General features: G+C 34.9%; 1 protein-coding gene across 2 annotated transcripts in view; it reads left to right on the forward strand.

Moving 5' to 3' along the window:
* Positions 1–1,392: 1,392 nt before the first annotated feature.
* Positions 1,393–18,321, forward strand: part of LOC144448877 (uncharacterized) — a 49,144-nt gene continuing 32,215 nt past the window's right edge. For both annotated transcript variants that reach the window (XR_013482143.1, XM_078139214.1), the window contains exon 1: positions 1,393–1,829. Coding sequence is in view for 1 of the 2 variants with exons in the window: in XM_078139214.1 (XP_077995340.1) it covers positions 1,731–1,829 (99 nt within the window). In the remaining variant the exon portion in view is untranslated. The remainder of the gene's footprint in view (positions 1,830–18,321) is intronic.

An 18,321-nucleotide genomic window follows, 5' to 3' on the forward strand; every position in this document is an offset into this window, starting at 1 on the left:
ATTATGTATTACTGTTTAGTAATTATTATTATTAATAAGTATCATACATATTTATTTTTTTAAATTTAGTTCATGCTAATTCATTTAGAACTGAATTTGACTAGTATTTCTTGCCTCTTCAGGGACAGATTTGTACCATACCTTGAAATTAGTGAATAATGACAATTTCTACTTATATACAAAGTCAGAAGATTTCTTGGAATCAAATCCCCAATTTTTACCAACATGTACTACAATAGACTGTAGGGATGTGCTTTCAGGAAATATATGAGCAGATAATTTTCATTAGTAACCATATCCAGAAACCATGAAGATTCATTCTAGCACCCACCTGGAAGACAATGTTTGATTTTGTGTGTATGCATTGAGGAAATTGTACACAGGTATGTAAACTGTATAAATGCTAAGTTTTGACACAAGTTACCCTGAATTCTGAATTGTCAATAGGTTATTTTAAGGTCATGGCTATTTTTGTTCGAATTTCAAATTAACTACGTAAAGAAACAAACAAGGTTAAAAATAGTTCTGAATTAAATTTTACAGTAATATATCACTGGTCAATAGATCCTTGAATATATGAGATTATTTATGCATGTATCAATAGAATATACTGGTTATCAGCGTTTTTGGTGAGAGCAGTTCATTGGTAAAATCTTCTGGCATTCATAGGGTACATACACAAATTCTCTTCTTCCACTTTTGATTGAGAAACAGACATGTTTTGAACAAATCACTTGTCCTTCTTAGGTGTCGAATTGGATCTGACAGAATTTCACAGGTTACATGTAAATTACCAGGGTTCCCCACCACAGTCATGGTACAAAGACAAGTAGATGGAAAGCAAATTTTATCTTTTTTCTTTCTCAATAATATCAGGTCCCCAACCTTAGCGAAAATGTAGAATTATCTTGATATGTATCAGTATCACTCATCAACAGCTCTTAAATCATTTCAAATTTCATTTAAAACTTATCACATTTCTTGTCAGGATAGGTTTTGTCTCGTGCATATTCATGTGCGTCTAGGGTGTTTTTCAATGTAATATTTATAAGAGGTTGAATTTATGTATATAGGTTCAGTCTGAGTCAGGTCTCCTTGTGTCTACGCATGATTCATTTTGGGAAGCTTTTAGCAGGTAATAACAGCCAACACAATTCATAAAGGCTGGATTTAAGTTAAGACTTATACACAGTATGTAGCCCTCATGTGATGGATCTCGTCCAATAGAAATAGCTAGTCCATTGTATGTAGGGAGGTATATAATGTAAACATCTAGAGTAACCAGTATCTATTCAACGACTGCTAGTCAAGCAGAAAAGTGCCGGTGATGAAAATCAGGCCATAGCAGTGGGAGTGAAAGTCCAAGGACTGGGTGTTCTGATTTGATAAGCAAAGTGTGCGTGTCACTGCATCCTGCATGTGGACGTCATGCAATCAATGATCACTTTCAGTCGCTGTTAAATTAACGTGAAACGTACCCAGTAGTTGAGACGTCTTTGATACCCTCAATACGGTGGATAACATTTGCAGTGCACGTACATATGTACATGTCTTTGTGAAACCTACATGTACATGTAATTGGATGACTATGAAGCTGCTGACTTGCTCCTCTCTGAATACAAGACAGTCAACATACAAATTGATGGTCTAGATATGTTCCAGTATTGAGGAAAGCTTGTTTTTGGATTTTTTAAGCCATTTTTAACCGTTGCTCTTGGACAGTTTTACACATGACAACATCAATGCGGCCCTACTCATTTTCAGTGGCTGTGGAGTATAGTACATGCTGCTATGATGTACATATACAACGCCAACTTAGTTATAATCAGGTATGTAATACATGGACTCAATATTCCAATGTGTGCAGATTACAATGTTAATAGGACAGTGACAGAATTCACATACTGTACATTTATACACAAGAGCAGCTGAAACGTGGATAAGATACAAATACAGGGTGACATTCATTCATTCATTCCGTAATTGTTGTGGATGCATCTCAGGGGTGTGAGCTGACTTGTACAATGATACATGTTTTTAAAGAGCTAGCCTGGGGAGTTTTGAATAGAGTTTGGTAGGGATGGAAACAGGCTGAGACCCCCTAACATAAACCTTATCTAAATCTTTGACAAGGAATGCTGCATGTACATTTGTACTTGCCGCATACTCCCCATGTTACAAGACACTTAGTCTTAGCTCCCATACGGTATTATTACCACCTTGGCATCCAGACTACAAGACACTGTGATTCAGACATCTGAGTCTCCCACATGTTTTCTTAAGAAATCCAATTTGAAGTAGTATTACTTGTATTTATTGGTATCAGCTTAGCTCTGGAAATATATATGCTATGAGATTCCAACAAGTATCAGCTATACTGTTACACATTGTACATTTCTTGATAGTTAGAAAACATGGAACGACATACTTCTCTGATCAAGGTGACGAAACATGTGCAAATATGTTTCTTCATATTAATGAGATATATACATACTCTATTTGTATGATAATGTAATTAGTCTATTCAAGGAATGTTTACTTTATGTACTAAGTCTCAAAAAAACACATAATAATCTAGACTGTAAGATACATCCTGTTATTAAAATTGGCCCTCTCTTGCTTGAAGTGGCAGTAGCTAGAGCTGATAGGGTGGCACAGCGCATCATATTTTACAGATTAATGTAGCCGGGAGACTTGTCTCAGTCATTATAATGACAATTACTATCTCCAGGAGCTCTCTACACCAAATACATAATGATGTCAGCTTTATTTTTAGAATTATAACCACATTTTTTTGTCTACAATTTATCTCTGTAGCTCACTAAAATAATACAATGTCTGTACATCGATCTAACATCATAATATTTATTTATAGAATCATCAACTTTTTTTTTTGTTCTAAAAATTTTATTTCCATAGATATTGAAATCATTCCATGTCAGTAGACTGTTACTTAGCAGTCTAGTGTTAACAGAGTATTAGTAGCAAGGATGTAATTCAAGATAATACCTTTATTGGATAATTTGAAACAGTAGTAGACCTCAAGGGAAGAGTGTGTTCTCTCATTCAGGTCAACCATCAACCATAAATTATATAAACCAATTTTATGTGATTTTCTGGGGTTGAATTTCTAAAGTCCAGTGTTGAGATTTAAATAGAAATTATACCATTGTGAAATTGGCAATTATAATTCTCTGATATGAATTCCTCAGCTTTGTGAAGTCAGATTTATCCTATAAATCCCAACCATAGGGTATATCAAAATTACTAAAAAAAATGAATGGGTAACTTTGGTTTAAGTATTTAGAACGGTGTTACTCTGGTGCTATCCATGGCATCGAATCTAAAGATCTCTCTTTACAGAGATGATTCGATACCATGTTAGCATCCAGCCTAAAACTGTGTTTCCCAGGCTGTAATTTGATTAAAGGAAAATGTACTAGGTGAACCATAGATTCTAGATGAGGGAAGTCAGTCTGAGTGGGTAGATTTAACCTACTTATATATATAATACAGTATACTGGCAAACAGAATTCAGTTGGAATATGGGCATTGTTAGCACTTGACGAGACATGAATAGTCCTTGAAAGAAAGTAGGAGGTGGTACATGATGTATTTAGATCAAAGTCAAGGGGTGTGACAATAAAGGCTTTGACAAGGACATATATCAGTTCAAGCAGAGATTGTGCAGCCACTTTTAAACAGTAGAGTACAGTAGTACAGCCTGGAACCGTAGTCTTGATTTCCAGACTTTCCATGGTTCTGGGAATTTGTACCTAGAAATGTTAAGTAGTGGCAGCCTAAATGTAGGTGCATACTTTGATTGGCCATCAAGTTAATGATAGTATAGGTACTAATAGCTGTGTTTTTCAGGTACTTAGGCTGACAGACTGTGTACCGTTGAGTGTGTGACTACTGTCGTTCTTTGAATTGTGGAGTCACTCATCATGCCAGGATACTGCATGACTACATGTATGTTGTATCAAAGTCCACAAACCCGGATGAGTTGAATCCTGTTTAGAAAGAGAGAAATCTTGTGAAGAAATCTGATGATTATTAAGTAGTTGTCAAGGATATGAACTTAAATGTGACTTGAATTTAAATTGGGGGATGTTCTTCCCGTTCTATTTACTGAGTCATTTGTCTAATACCTCCTTGGAAAAAAATCAAGAGTGTTTATTCAATACTAGCCTCGCTCAATATTAATGTAGGTCAAGATAAATGTATCAAACAGCCTGAGTCATGTGAGTGGACTGTAGTCTAGTTGCTGACGGGACTGTGTTCTGATTTTACACTATGGTATCTTCACATATTATGTGATTATGTCATAATGTACATGTACAAACTGTAACTGTCCCATTACATGTATGTGTGAAGATATTAACGTAGTGTAAAATCAGAACACAGTCGCTGTCAGGAACTAGACTAGTTGACTGGGACTCATGTTCTCATCGAATTTTGAAATAACTGCAAGTGAACATTGTCATGTGAAAGAAAATGAACCAAAGTTTCTGTCATTCATACCACAGATATCCAATGTAGGGAAACCCTCTCCTGGAGGCCTCACATGAGTATGAACATTAAAGTGGTACAGCTCAGATTAAAGATGCAATGAATTTTTAGGTACTATCTATGAAGTTATCTTTAAGAGCACTTCAGCCTAGAAATGGATATGTCATATGATGTACAAACTGTAACAGCTGGGGCAAGTGTAACATCTAGATGATAACACGGATCTTGCATATATTGTGAGTGAAATGGAATGATTATTGCAGTGACATAGATAGCCCCAGGTAATCAGATTGTATCTTGACATTTAAAAAGGAAAACTGAGAGTGCTCAGTGATGCATAAATTTATGTCTGAAAGATTTCTATGGCATATGATATGACTCGCCATAAAGATACATTACAATGTCTGTAAAACAACAATTAGTTTGGAAAGCGTGTATACATACTTTTGTGAGGATTTCAGTGATAAAAATGCATTGTTCATAAAATTAATAAACTATAAAATTTTTAATAAGGGGAAAATTGTGGCATTCAAAGTGAGGCTGATTTGTCAGTTTCTATCTCATTAATATTCAAGAATGCGTACTTTGATATGAGAGGTTTAGACAATAATACAGCCCGTTTCAAGTTACCGTTCACTGGCACTGTCTGATATAACAGTGCAGAAACCAAAAGAAACTCCACATTGTACACAAGCAAGATCTCAGGTTCCTGCTACATGCAATCTGAATGAGATAAACTGTTCTTCAACTAGATGCAGAGATGGGGGCACCAATGTATTGATGTCGGCATGGTAGCATGTTAGTTCATTTCGTTTGGACAAAATGTCGCAAGAAAATGTAATCACTCAATCTATCTAAAAGTAAACATGTAGCATAATAGCAGTTTCTCATTGGTTTCTGCTTGGTTATAATAAACAGACAAAGTGAACAGTAATCTGAAAAGTGCTGTGATAACAAAAAATGATTTATATTACCATAAATGAATAACCCATCATCATGTTACTTAGTGTTTAAAAAAGTTCAGTGGTTTTTTTTGCATATTACTCAAAAACTGAAAATAGTTTGAAAACACAAAATAGTTACTGTAGTTATTGTTTATAAATACAGCTCAGCTACTATGGTAACATTTTATAAGGACTGCGGTCCAGTCAGACTTATTTCTACCTTTTGTTTATTTGTTTTGATAACACCTTGGTAACTTATTCGATTTACTGCACTTGACACATGTTTTCAGCCATTTTGGGGATTTCCTCCTGCAATGGTTTGTGGGAAACCTCTGGTGATGATATCATGATTTGAACATCCTAATCTGTTTATCTTGACAAATGGAGAGTGTCATGGCAAAGAGATTATGGTATTAGGTTAAGGATTTTACATGCCTAACACTAAAATTGCAAATAAGTTTAATCAGAGGGGAAACACTTAAAGGAAGTTACATGTAAACAGATTGACCCACTATTCAGCACACGTGACCTTACAGGACACGTGAGCCTAATAAGGGGTCAAAGGTGCCTGGAAGTTTGTATCGTCCCCCGTCTCTGTTTAGTGATGGTTTGAGTGCTCGGATGTAAATAGCTTCTTTCACTCCCCGTTCAAAATATCTGGTTTCAGTGTCCAGTATCTTCACTTCATTTATGTTAACCGAGTGACCGGGTGATTCAATGTGGATGTGTTGGGAGACCTCTGATGTGCTGGAACTAGGTCTTCTGTGTTCCAAAAATCTGGTCTTGAGTGATCTCTCAGTTTCCCCTATATATGAATCTTTGCATTGGCCTGTGTTGGTCTGGCCCTGGCAAGGAATTTGGTATACTACTCCACATACATGTTCCTTTTTAGTCTTGTCCTTTGGAGACACCAATAATTGCCGCAAGGTTTTAGTGGGCTTGATGCAGGTGTTTATACCGTAAGCAGTAAAGATTCTTTTTAGTGCCTCTGAAGTGTCCTTGATGTAAGGTAGGACCACTAAACCCTTACTTGGTTGTTCCTTCTTACGGATGGTCTTTGACTTTTGAGGCTGGATGACTGTGGCTTTATCTACTGCCCACTTTGGGTATCCACACCTATACAGTGCCTGGTTGATGTGAGTCTTTTCTTCTTCACGATCTGAGTTGTAGGTAATCACCGTATCTGCTCTGTGATGAAGCGTCCGGATCACACCTAGTTTGTGCTGTAAAGGGTGGTTAGAGTAAAAATTGAGGTACTGGTCTGTATGGGTGGGTTTGCGGTAGATTTTAGTTTTTAAAGAGCCATCATCCTGAATAACTGTGGTCGTATCTAGGAAAGCCAGAGACCTATCCTGTTCTTCCTCGGTGGTAAACTTGATGTCTGGGTCAAGACTGTTAAGATGGTCAGTGAATTCCTGAGAGTGACACTTTTTAAGTTTTGTGTGCGTGTCGTCCACGTATCTGTACCACCATAATGGAGGATGGGGGGCTGTTTCTATGGCGCGGAGTTCTAATTGCTCCATGTACAGATTGCATACTATGGGTGAAACAGGTGACCCCATAGCTGCACCATTTTCAGGTAAATTTTCTAGTTGTGTTTGGAACAAAAGTTCAAATTGAATACTATGGTTTACCAACACAGATGAATTTCCATTTGAAGAAGTTACATGTATATAGAACCAAACAATGCAACACTAAAATTACAATGGATTGTTATCAGAGGGGAAATACTGAGGAGATAAAAACTAAACAATACATCTCTGTTAAAAAATTATAAAAGATTGTTATCAGAGGATTTACAAAGGAAGGTACATGTCTGTAAGAACCAAACAGTGCAACACTAAAATGACAAATGCTGTCATAGGAGGTAACACTATCAAACAGCTCCTACACTGAAATGACAATGGATTGTTATCAGAGGGGAAACTCTGAGGAGAAGAGAATGGAGATTAATCATTGCTTAGTGACAGTGTATTTGTCTTGGTTATGTAGCCCTGCAATAATTTGAGGTCCTGGTCTTATATATACAGACATACCGTATTTGTTTATACACCATTAATTCTAAGCTATCTGCAGGTAAAGGGGAGTTTATAGTCAGTTTAATGGTTCTCAGCCCACTACATGTATATTTTGCATAGTTAGTACAATAGACCTTAGCTCACAACACTTAAAGGTTAGACCTACTTTCTATGGCTTTTATCTTCAGTCATAAAAGAATGAACACCTTTGTCGCAAAGATTGGTCACACCTGGACATATAGTGGTCTGATTTTGAATAATATCTGCCAGCTTACTTGTTTCTTGTGTTTATAAAAATATAGTCACTGCGTTTGTAATGGATGGAGTTGGTAACACTAACAGACATACTTTTCATTAACTACCGTATACAATCTGAAATGATACTGAGTGGTTTTCAGTACTTCATCAAACAAAACAAATTTGGCTGTTTATGTACCAGTATTGTATCATTGGAGTCAGAAGGATTGATATGATATCATTCTTTCTTCATCAAGTTCATGTCCAATTTTTTCAACAGCTTTGATCTGCCAGACGTTTGTTTTTGTTGCCTTCATAGACTTTTTAATCCTAATCCAACTGGTAGGCTTTACATTAACATAAAATGCACCTCAGAGATAAACTGTTTAAACTTTTGCTGTTTAATACTTTGTTCAAGAAAACTCAGTTAAAGAGCCCACTGAAAAAGGATTTAATATTAGGTGTGGAACACAGTTATCTGATCTGACGAAGCTATAGAAAAGGTTGACCCAGAACAAAAGAATAATCCTATGTAATCCTTATGGATCCACTGACACAATAACACTAATGCAAGAACCTGGGATTGAAACCTTGGCCTTTAAAAACAAGAAGAAAACAAGAGTTATCTGTCATTCTAGAATCAGATTGGTTCTGGATTGTACTCGTACAACACACATCTGATCAACCTAATAAAATAGCTGCATGTACACTTTGGAAATACCCAGATCAATATCAAATATTTAGTATATGTACTTCAACTCATCTTGAATATTGCTTTATTGAGAAGTGTATACATGTATATACACCATCATGTACAGTTAATCAAATAGTACATTGCCATGTTTCCGTGGTGATGAATGGGACATGTGTCACATGTCACCTATGAAATGTTGACTTGGTTTCCTGAACATGGAAATGGTCAAGTGGCAATTAAAGATATAAATATACAATTTTTAACCAATTAGTTAAGATGTTCTATTATAATGGTATAGATGTCAAAAACCCAGAACTTTTGCTATCTGGCCTGACAAATCTGAGAAGCATGTTGAGAAGGATAGCCAAGTCTCTGGGATAAAATATTGATGATGCAGCTATTGTATCATTCATATACCAAACAAAAAATATGGAATATATACTCTGGTCATTCTACGTCACAATAACATGCATCTATGTCACAACAATGTGTGTCTATGTCACTGGTTCTGCTGTGTTCGTAATATGAGTCAAAACAAAGTTAATATTACTTTCCCCAATTTTTCTTTGATATTACTGGCACTGCTATAATTACATGTATGTTGATTCTCCAATATTTTTCTTCATTCAGATGGAAAATACTCATGTCCTAAGGGGTGTCACTACAAGTCTAGCAACTCTTTTTGACAAAGGCCCCTTAGGTCACTCATATTTTCCTGGGCTGAACGAAAAATATTGGGGAATAATATCTTATAGTGTTATTTCAACTGACAGGATTGATTTTTGGTGAAAGAGAATTCAGGACATACACAGTTCTGTTTGTAACTAGCAATTAAGGGAATGCCCACAATATAGAATCTTTCAATCTTCACATATACATCTGTATTTGATAATATGCAATGCATTTGCTAGCCTGGAATCCATGTGGTTTGGATTTTTTACATTCATCTTTTGTGATAGGAAAGACGAATGTAAAAAATCCAGTCTGCATGGGTTCCAGGCTATGCATTTGCTGACTTGCTGGGATTTCCACTTATGATTTGACTAGAAAATCAGTTGAAATTTTTTAGATTTTAGATTTCTTTATTTGGCAATTAAATATTGTAAAAATATAAATTGAAAGCACTGCCAAGGATAATGCAATAACACAATTACAACATTCAATTTCAATTTTTGTAGTGTTTTTGACATTGTCTCCAAGACAGGTGTGTCTTCTCCCCCAAGGATTTTATATGGTTAATAGTGACATACTGTGTACAGTATGTCTATGCAAGATGATTCATAAACCTGGTTAAGATTCTAATTCAAGCTTTAGGCTGGAGACATGACGCTTATTCCCTACTGTGTTGAGAATTTGTAGTCTATCTACAACAAGCAGTAGAAATGTAGAAAAAGTTCAAACCATTACAAACATTGCAATTCATCCTGTATACCAAAATAAATGTTGCTAAGAGCCCAGTTCAGATTAAGATGAAAATTAAATGCAAAAAATAAATAAATGAAGAGTTGTCTAGCAGAACTATAGAAAAATTTGATCCTGAACATCCTAATCCTAGTTAATCCTTATTGCTCTAATGATAAGATAATGCTAATGCAGGAACCTGGGATTGAATCATAGGTCTTTAATTATGCCAAGACTGCCTTGTAAGACAGAGAGTTCAGGTATTGACTTAAAATACAAATGTAGATGGATTTCAGTCTCTAGTTGATTGATTATACTTGGTTTAATCACAAGTGATTCATCGATGATTCTATGATCTTTTTTCAAGAACATTGACCTACAAATCTCTAGAGAGATGATGAAATAGGTTTGATTAGACTAGTTTTAGGCTACCTTGACCTCGTCCACTCTGAATTAATGAATAACATGTCTGTCTGATGGAAAAGCTTTCATATGCTGTAGGGTTAACGAATATTAAAACCAAGGATTTGTATTTGCATGGAAACGGTTTCTTCTACCAGGAATGCAGACAGTGTGTGATAGAACCCAAAGTCAATATTTTGGATAGAATTCCTGCATGAGAAATGTCATTGTCAATTATTGGACCATAACAAGTGCTGGTACATTACTACTTGCAAGTTAATGTTATATGCTGTAGAGTTGTGGAGCTAAGCACCAAGGATTTATACGCCAAGAAATGATTCTGTATTGTGAAAGATCAGCAGTAAGCATGAGTTATTTCTTTTTCTATGTATTTATAGCACTACATTTGTCGTCCTTTAGTGTATATCTTATCATTGTTTTGAAGCTAGGATATATAGTCACGGTGGAACGTTAGGCTTGAAAATTTACTCACACAAGATACGAGGTACTTTAAACCTAGGTATTTTCGCACCTGTGATTTTACAGTCTTCAGCTAATAGTTCTCAATACTAATTACTAATTACCAGAATGGTACTTTGTGTTCATGTACTACAAGAAGGCTCTTCTTATTTCGGCATTCTTGTTTTCCAGTGAAATAAGCAAAAATTTGTTTTAGTCAAAATTTCCTGGTTCACACTTATTATCACAAGATTATTCAAGATTTTAAGGTATAATTTTAAAGCTATGACATCTGGGATTTCATATCTGTTTTGATACCTTTCAATATAAAATAAAGTGACTTGGAGTATAAGTTTAATTTCATCAAGAAAGTGCTCAAAAACTACAAAAATTATACTACTTGTTACTTGTTCAGGAAGAACTTACGTAGAACTGAGTTTTACACACTGTTATTGCAATGCAGCCTGTCTATGGCAATGAGACTGTGCAACCATGCTGGCTGTCATAGAATGTAAGGACACAATGTAATTTCCTTGGAAATTCCCATTCTTTCAATCTTTGTGATGAATTTTAATAATGATGGGTGACAAATCCCTTCAAACTTTGAAATTATCGTGCCAAATAGGTTGTAAGATACAAATGTATACATCTAATATAGTTCAACAGAATGCCATCGCATTGGCTTGATATTACAGTATGACGGAAGAACTCAAAACTTAATTTGAAGGTTCTTTGAAATCCTCAGTCTGTGCGATGACATGAATGGGTCCCCTCATATTATTACCATGTTTTATATATACAAATGTAGTTCATAAGATACCCCTAGGATTATAGTTGATACAAAACCTCATTACTTTAGTATTAGTTGATATGGTATCATAAAATAATCTGATACAAATTTGATATATAAATACTACTCAATTCCTTATTCTTTTATTCCAAGGAAACAGGTGATCACTCTCCAAACAACAAAATTGAAAAGAAACGATAATATTAAGGAAATAGACGTAAAAAATATAGAAATTGAACCATGTACGTACTTCAAACTTTAATCACATTGGGTATAAAAGATGAAAGGACACAACTTAATTTGAAGATTTGGTAATCTCCATACATAAATGATATGGATTGAATTGAGTCATGTATCTTGTATCTTTGTCTGGATGCCAACGCGGTATCAAATCATCTCTTGGAGGTCTTAAGATGTGATGAAGGATAGCACTACTGGTATCTTGTCTAGTTGTATGTAGTATGACATAGTTTAATAGTCCCCAGTTCACGATACGTGAACTGGCGCAGTTTTCATGTCCAAAGCCATAACTCAGACATGCTTGAACATCCCCTATCCATCTATTTTCACCTTGTAGGAAGTACAAGAAATTAATATGAGTGAGAGTCCTACCACCACAGTGACTATAAATCATATTACTTGTCACCATTACTGCACTATTAATCATAAATATGTGACATGTTTTATGAATAGACTGTATAAAGTGTAATCAAGTTTACTGAGGGCAGCATCTCAGTATATTTGATTGCCAGTTAGAAAGCCTAGAATCCAGGATTTTTGCTCTTACCATTCCCCTACCATGACTGGTATATCGCTAGCAGCCGTTTATTTTAATGAGGCTTCGGCCAGAATTGGTGTAAATTCTTGTCGACTTTGAAATCTTTTTCAAACTTTGAGATGATGTCAATAGTGTCCAACTCAGAGGGTTAAGCATTAAAGAACTCCTAAAAATAAAGTTTTAGGAAGATAATTTATCTTAAAACTTACATTTTCATCCCAATCCTTGGGAATGAATGGAATATAAAAGATCTTTCATGGCCTTGGTGCCTTCAGTGCATATAATCATCTTGGCATTCTAATTATTAATGTTATCACCACCTCCCTCCCTCCCATGATCCCATCCTTGTAGATGAGTGGTGATAAAAGTCTTGTGGTTATTACATTCACCTACTGTCAGTACTGCATCAGTGTATGCTAACGACACATTCTGGGAGGAGCTAACTGTATATCCCCACCCGCACCCCACTGTTTTCCCTACAGCTACTCTGTCATATCCAGTCATACAGAATAACTGTTGATTGTCACCCATTGTGTTGACACAGCAAATACTACTATAGTATGCAACACACATATATCAGAGTGAGATGTTATCCAACATCATCATTATATCTGATTTAAGTTACATAACTCATGTACTTAGAGATATTACTATTTAAAGTTATACTATGAAAACAATAGTTATGACAGTGATCACTTGGCTTCCAATGTGCAGTCTCAGATCTTGTTGGGGTGTGTATACGTATGTGTAGCAAATGATCATCCTCTGTGACTGACAAGTTGATGCATATACATGTATGTTACAAAATCTGGAAATGAACTAGTGGAAGTAGATTTACATGTATGAATTCCCTGGATATCAAGGACTGGCCATATTATGAAGATTAAGTGGGTTGATATTGAGGAAGAGTACAGGACAACTTGTGTAGTTGTGTCCAGTCAGTCAGTGTCTGTGGTGAGTTTAATTGGTAACTTTTAGCTCTTGTGTTGGGTTTTATTAGCCTACCTGAAGACGTGCAAGACTCAAAATCTCAAATCCCCCCCCCCCATACTGCTTAGCACTCAAAACAATGAAGGCAGAACAATATGATATATATGTATCTAAGTTACAGACTACGTTATGTTGTGTCGAAGCTATCCATGGCTTTAAATCTGAAGATCTCTCACATCCATACTGCTCACCACTCATACAAAGTGATGAAGGCAGATTGATATATAAAATTATGTATCTTACAGAGTAGAGGCTATCCGTGGCTTCAATTTTCAAGATCTTCAACAAGATTTGAAGCCAAAGATAGCCTCTAGACTAGGTCTACATTAACATGCAGCATGATCGACTGTATTGACTAGATATGCTAGGACATTAATGACATCAAGAAGTAAATGATGTGAATTGGTGCAATAAATATTCATGGCCATCCAGCCAAATGTAATTACCTGTCACCTGTTATAGTAATAACAGGTGTCATTAAAGTAAATGGAATGACCTCATACTCCCTTGTCATCTAATTAACTGTGAAAAAATTCCTTCATCAAGTCAGAAAATACTTACCTTGTTAGTATTTCAAATAATCATGACCGACCCATGGGAATGGCAGATCCAGTATGCTTTCACCTTTTCAACCCAATGTGATTATTTCAAGGTAAGGTTGTAGGAAAACTTTAATCACCAGTATATGGTGTATGTCTCATGACATATCGTACATATCAGAATGTACACCTTAAGTACTATATGTTTTATCTCATCATGGGGATGGCAGATTTAGCATGCTTCAACTTTTCTGCTCATTTTGATGATTTGAAGGTTGTAGGAAAACTTACTGTAAATCTTTACCTGTCATGTATATCGTGTCTGTCTCAGCCTATTTCACATCTATATCAGTTATACTATCCTTATCTTGTCACATGGTCATCATATTAAGATAGCAAATTATTTTAAAACTTCTTAATCTTATACAAGCATATACTTCAACATTTGCTTCTCATAAAGTTTGTCTATTTGTTTACTGTTTTTGTTTGTTTGTTTACATATATGTTTCGTCCACATTTGTAGTCCTGACATAAGGAAAGATCTTAATTACACAGTTACAAACTTGTTTATGTTCTCTTATTTGTCTATTTCTCTTGAAGTACACTGACTACTGAGCTGAAACAATCCAAATGTCTACAAATGCAAACTGAAATTTTAGAACTTGACCTTTGACATTGACCTTCATCCTCAAGGTCAAACAATAAACTTGATTTGTGCAGTCATATATTATCATAATAACTGAAATTTTCTTTCAAAGCTATATTCAAACCCCTATGAAAGTACAGTTTGTGTCTGGTTTATTGTACGTGTGTGGGAGGGGGTGCACTTAATGAATTTTGATCCCATTTCAGTGAAATTGCACAGCTGACAGAACTGTGATGGATTATCAGTTAGAAATCTTATGAAATCTTGAATGGAATTTTCGTCTATCAACTTTTATAAAAGTACACATTTGCCTTACAAATTTGCTGATACTAGCTGATATTGTGCATTTTCAATGACTGAAATAAACAGTATGTAGAAATTCAAGATGTGATTTTATAAAAACCATAGATAAATAGGTAAAATACATTCAGCTTCAAATTTCAATTTGTAAACTGACATAAAATCCACTGGTATTATTATAGTACCATCCCTAAATTATTGACAAACTACTAGCCGGTCTTAGATACATGTAGATGTTTTTGAAGGGTACAATGTCTTAGCAGTTTCCTAAAGTTATTCTATGGAATGGTCTAATACAGTATTGTGAGAATAATTATTGACAGAATCCTCTGTGTGTTCATTGACACTATGACCTACAAAATGTTACCATTGTGCAAGTCAAGGTTACCTCACATGTAATCAGTATTCTTCAAGCATAGTTTTATGCAAAGTTTATTAGTGGTGTCATTTTAGAATCCTTCCTGTTCATTATTCAAACAGTGTTGTCCAACAGTCTGTCTCACCATGATTATTAATATCAATGTGCAGCCGAGCATAGAACGTGACAGTCGGTTGCTTGTCTGGAGATCGAGATGGGCACAATGTTCACTGTTTGCCGTCTTTGTACCGGTTTTGTATGAATTCCAGTATGGATAAGTGTTTTGACAGAGGTGTTTTCTTTGGTAGTTTTATACACGTAAAGGTATAGTTTAATTAACTCTTACTAATTCTAGTCTAGTATGTTTATGTATATGTATCTATTAAGTTATGTCTCTCTGGTCTCCTTGATTCATACATCTGTTCTGCAAAGTGTCATAAAATCGAGTCATCTAATTAAACAATAAGGGATAATCATATATTGTGCTTATAATGGGGGTATAATGCATATATGTCTGTATGTATATATATATGGGTATTATGTATATAGTGAGAGACACAATTGTTATGATTGACAACTATTTTTTTTCAATCTCCAATTTCTTAAAGTCTTAGTGATGGGGAAGATAGGCTTGGTGATGTATAATCATATAAACATGGAAGAGCATTGAATCTAAGCTCTGAAAATAGGGAATATCTCTGCAAAGGAAATCTTGAGGTGGGGGGAGGGGGTCAAGATTTGAAATTCGGGAATAATAATAATAAGTGGTTTATACATACCCAAATAGAAGAGATTACAATTTTGTTGCAATGAAAGGAAGTGATAACAAAGCAAGAGAAGGGCAAAATGGGGAGTCAAGAAATAGCTTGTACCTCGTCTTGCCTGACCCCTGACATTAAACATTTTGAATGGAAATGTAGAACTGAATAGATGTACACACACAAAAGTCTGTTTTAGTATACAAAAAGTCTATACAACAAACAGAAAGTCTATACTGTTCAGAGTTTACATTTAATCACTCATAATGCTCATATTGTTGCAAAGATTCCTAAAAACTTAGAACTTAGGGGGGGGGGGGGGATGTTCCAATTGCTGAGGATAACTTTATATGCATGTACTCACAACTAATTTATAAAAGTATTTTAGGAAAGTAGAATTAAAGGCACTCTTAATTTAGAACTGAAGTCCATCTACACAAATGTATGTTTGTTGAGATTTACTGTTCAGTGTAGGTTTAGTTTTATACATTGTATATTTGTATGTACATTGTTGTATTTGTTCCTGTTTTACTCATTTCAATCTTTTTAAGTCTTACCATGTGAAATACAGGTAGACTGTATAATAAGAATGTTTTATTCAGGAAAAATAAGACCACCGGCCTTAATGCTTTAAATACAATACAGACAAAATGGAAAGTAGAGTGTGAGATAGGTCGTGTTGTTCAGCCACATCGGGCTTCTCAATCAAAATAACATGGCACGAATGTCTGTATCGTAGAGACTACAATACTAGATGACTTGCTGTATGTATCCATAGGTATCATGTTTTCAATATCACCAAGTATTTGATAAAACTTTACCTGAGGATAAAGATAATTCATAAATCAAGTAATTATCGGATTTATAAATTATATACCATATTTTTTTCATATTTGTAAACTGTCACTGTAATGTGACGATATGAAATATTGCAGATCTTGCACTGTTTGATAATTGTTATTGATGAAAACATATGACTGCTTCCTGTGAAATACACAGTAATTATATATTGAAATTGATAGGCGAAAATGACGTCTGTCTGTTGTAATAAACAGGTTTAAGGATTTCCTGTAGAACTGTTTATTCTCGGAAAGTGTAATTATTATTATTAGTAGTAGTAAATCTCAATATTACGTGACAGTTGATATCAGTATGTTATACTATGCACAAGCCATTTAGAACAAAAAATAGGGGATATATACTCTACATCACGACAACGCACGTTTACATCACTGGTGCTGCTGTGATCGAAATACGAGTCAAAACGTTCAAAATCACCATTACTTTCTGTCATTTTTCTTTGATATTACTGGCGCTGGTATAATTATGTTATTCTCCAATATTTTTCTTCAATCAGCCCAAAAATAGTCATGACCTAAGGGTTGTCACAATCCGTCTATTGAGTCATAATGACAAAGACCCCTTAGGTCACTCATATTTTCCCTGGCTGAACAAAGAAAAAATATTTGGGAATAACATCTAATTGTTATTATTAAGCTTGATAGTTTGAAATGAATATGTTAACTGTCAAAAAATGGACTCATGTTTTATTTTGTTTCAAATTGATGAATTGCATGTAATATATATGGTATATACATACACTGCCAATGTCTATGATTACAGCATCTACATTGTATTTTCACAGTGAAGGAAATGTTTACAGTTTCCTGTGGAGGCAAATAACATACATGCATGATAATGGATTTTGAAGTGATGTAAATTACTTACAAATCATACATAGATCTAATGGTTCAAGGATATCCTGTACACAGTTGTTGATTTAGTGAAATCATGTGTATTGTGAGCGTGTATTATGAGGGCATTGACGTATTTGAAAGATAATTTATTTGTTTTCTCTTAGTTCAGACATTGTTAGTCTCCCAAACATAGTACTCTACAAGCATCACACAGTTGTTTACATATAGTGAAATCATTTGTATTATAAGGGTGTTGATATATCGAAAAAATATTGACACGTATTTGTTTTCTTGGAAACTATTAGTTTGGACATCCCCAAACATAGCCATTTTGTCTACCAGCATCACACAGTTGTTTACTTATTCAAATCATCTGTATATTGAGGTTATTGACATTAAAAAGATTCTCAAAAACCTCCGGAAACTCATCATTTGGCCTAAACATAGCATCACATCATAGTTGTTTACCCCATAGTGAAATGATCTGTGTCATGAGGGTATTGACTTATCTGAAAGATATTTATTTGTTTTCTGTGAAACTTAAGTTTTGACATCCCCAAACATAGCAGTATTTTACCAGCATTGCACAGTTGTTTACCGAGTGAAATCAAATTTATGAGAGTGTTGACTTGTATAAAATACATTTTATATGTTTTTTTAAGAAACTCTTACTAGTCTTAGTTCAGTGTAGTTTGGACATCCCCAAACACAATGGTGTGTCTACCAGTTGTTTACATAGTGAAATCGTCTATGCTATGAGGTTATTGACATATCTAAAAAGATTTTCAGAAACCCTCC

The sequence above is a fragment of the Glandiceps talaboti genome, chromosome 18, assembly GCF_964340395.1.
Source record: "Glandiceps talaboti chromosome 18, keGlaTala1.1, whole genome shotgun sequence".
NCBI classification, from domain to species: Eukaryota; Metazoa; Hemichordata; class Enteropneusta; family Spengelidae; genus Glandiceps; species Glandiceps talaboti.